Genomic DNA, 1643 nt, shown 5'->3' with positions numbered 1-1643 from the left:
CTCTCTTTCTCAGTACATTTATCAAAGCCTTCATACGGTCACAGACCCTCTTTTTCAATGCCCCAGCAGCAGCTGTCACAGCTCCACGAGTCAAGACAGTCCAGTGAGTCACGGACATCAGTCACTAGCAGTAACAGCCCCTCTCCTACCAATGGAAAGACTCAGTTATCACCATCTCATGGACCTACTACTGTACCAAGAAGGTACATGTACATCTAGCTATAATTATAATACTTTTATTTATGCTTTTGTTTATATAATTCTTTTATTATTATTTATTTTTTATTATTCATAAATAATGCATTTAATCCTTTTAATAACTGTATACTTGTACTTTTCATTAGGAATTCTGATAGTGCAGTTCGGATTCATGCAGTCAAGTCGAGCAAATCGATAGAGAGCAATTTGTCAATGAAGTGAGTTAATTAGCAAACAGGTTTGACGAGTTATCATAACTGGTTTCGTTACAGGTTTGACCAGACCTTACACATGGCAGATGTGAGTAAATTTGAGCTACATGCAATAACTTCTACGGGACATTTATCATAGCCATTTTTATTTACATGTACATGTACATAATTCAATTATGATTATAACTAATTTTATAATTTTAATTTTTTTCATGATTTAGTTGACAGCTGAGAATTCCGATCTCATACAAGAGAGGGACAAAATGAAACTTGAAATCCTTGAGCTTCGAGATCGACTCCAAGACGTTGAAAAAGATAATGAGGGACTCAGGAACGACCTGGCCCTCTCGGAAACCCTCCGCAAGAAGGCAGAGAGCGAAGTAAAGTCCCTGAAAGAGAACAGAGGCAAGGTTCTACGAGGACTTAGTACCCAAACTGAAATTGCAACGGCTCAATTTCGTCTTGACTTTGAGAATCTCAAGAAGCAGCTCGAAAGCAAGGAAGAGGTGATCGCCCTCCAGGAGAAAAAAATTAAAAGCTTAATAGAGTCGAATTGTACTCTTCGTAACGGTCTGGAACAGGTCCAGGGGGCCCCCTCGATGGGTCATATTGAGAGCGAGGATGATGAGGGGGTCCAGTCTAGTCTGGTTTTGAATGGACACTCACGACGCGTGAATCCTGTTCAAGCCGAACTTGCCAAATTTATAAAACAGCTGGACATTTGAGCCCATCTCTCCCTCCCTCTCTCTCTTCCTCTCTCCTTTCTTCTGAATATACCTCAATTATTAAGAAACTGTCACTGTCGATCCTCTTTAAAAAGAGAGAGAGAGGGAAGGAGGACTATATTCTATTTAATGTTAGTGTTTCTTGTTTTTGATGTGTGTGTGATTATTTGTATCCGTGTCAAATTTTTATCAGTTTATCAGACAATAATATATTTAGTCACAAAATTAATCAGTTATTATTTAATATTATTCTTATTAATTAATCATTATTATTCATCTCTTCTGTCTCAATTATTATTTATTATTATTATTATATAATTATTGTTATTATTATTTTAATGTGATTCACTTTCCGTATGTATGTATTCCCAATTAATATTTAATAAGTCAAACCTGCAATACAATAGTAATGTGTATTAATGAACCTCTGAAATAAGGACAGGTTCATAATCAGGACAGTGCTATTATTGTGTCCCATCTTACCGATCTCGCCTGCATCTTACTCATC

General features: G+C 36.6%; 1 protein-coding gene across 1 annotated transcript; it reads left to right on the top strand.

Moving 5' to 3' along the window:
- The first annotated feature begins 8 nt into the window (after positions 1-8).
- LOC109591398 (uncharacterized) lies at positions 9-1341 on the top strand. The gene is made up of 4 exons (XM_020007138.1): positions 9-203; positions 345-416; positions 471-498; positions 632-1341. The coding sequence occupies exons 1-4, from the start codon at positions 58-60 to the stop codon at positions 1133-1135; spliced, it is 750 nt and encodes a 249-aa protein (XP_019862697.1). The 5' UTR covers positions 9-57; the 3' UTR covers positions 1136-1341.
- Positions 1342-1643: the final 302 nt, after the last annotated feature.

The sequence above is a fragment of the Amphimedon queenslandica genome, unplaced genomic scaffold (genome assembly GCF_000090795.2).
Source record: "Amphimedon queenslandica unplaced genomic scaffold, v1.1 AMPQUscaffold_8282_Cont19773, whole genome shotgun sequence".
NCBI lineage: Eukaryota > Metazoa > Porifera > Demospongiae > Haplosclerida > Niphatidae > Amphimedon > Amphimedon queenslandica.
The sequence above is the reverse complement of the archived record's forward strand: the minus strand, read 5'-3'. Positions and strand labels throughout refer to the sequence as shown.

Coding starts and splice junctions, on each gene's coding strand:
- LOC109591398 (XM_020007138.1), top strand. CDS start 58: ATGCCCCAGCAGCAGCTGTCACAGCTCCACGAGTCAAGACAGTCCAGT. Junction 204..344: donor CCTACTACTGTACCAAGAAG/GTACATGTACAT, acceptor ACTTTTCATTAG/GAATTCTGATAGTGCAGTTC. Junction 499..631: donor AGACCTTACACATGGCAGAT/GTGAGTAAATTT, acceptor TTCATGATTTAG/TTGACAGCTGAGAATTCCGA.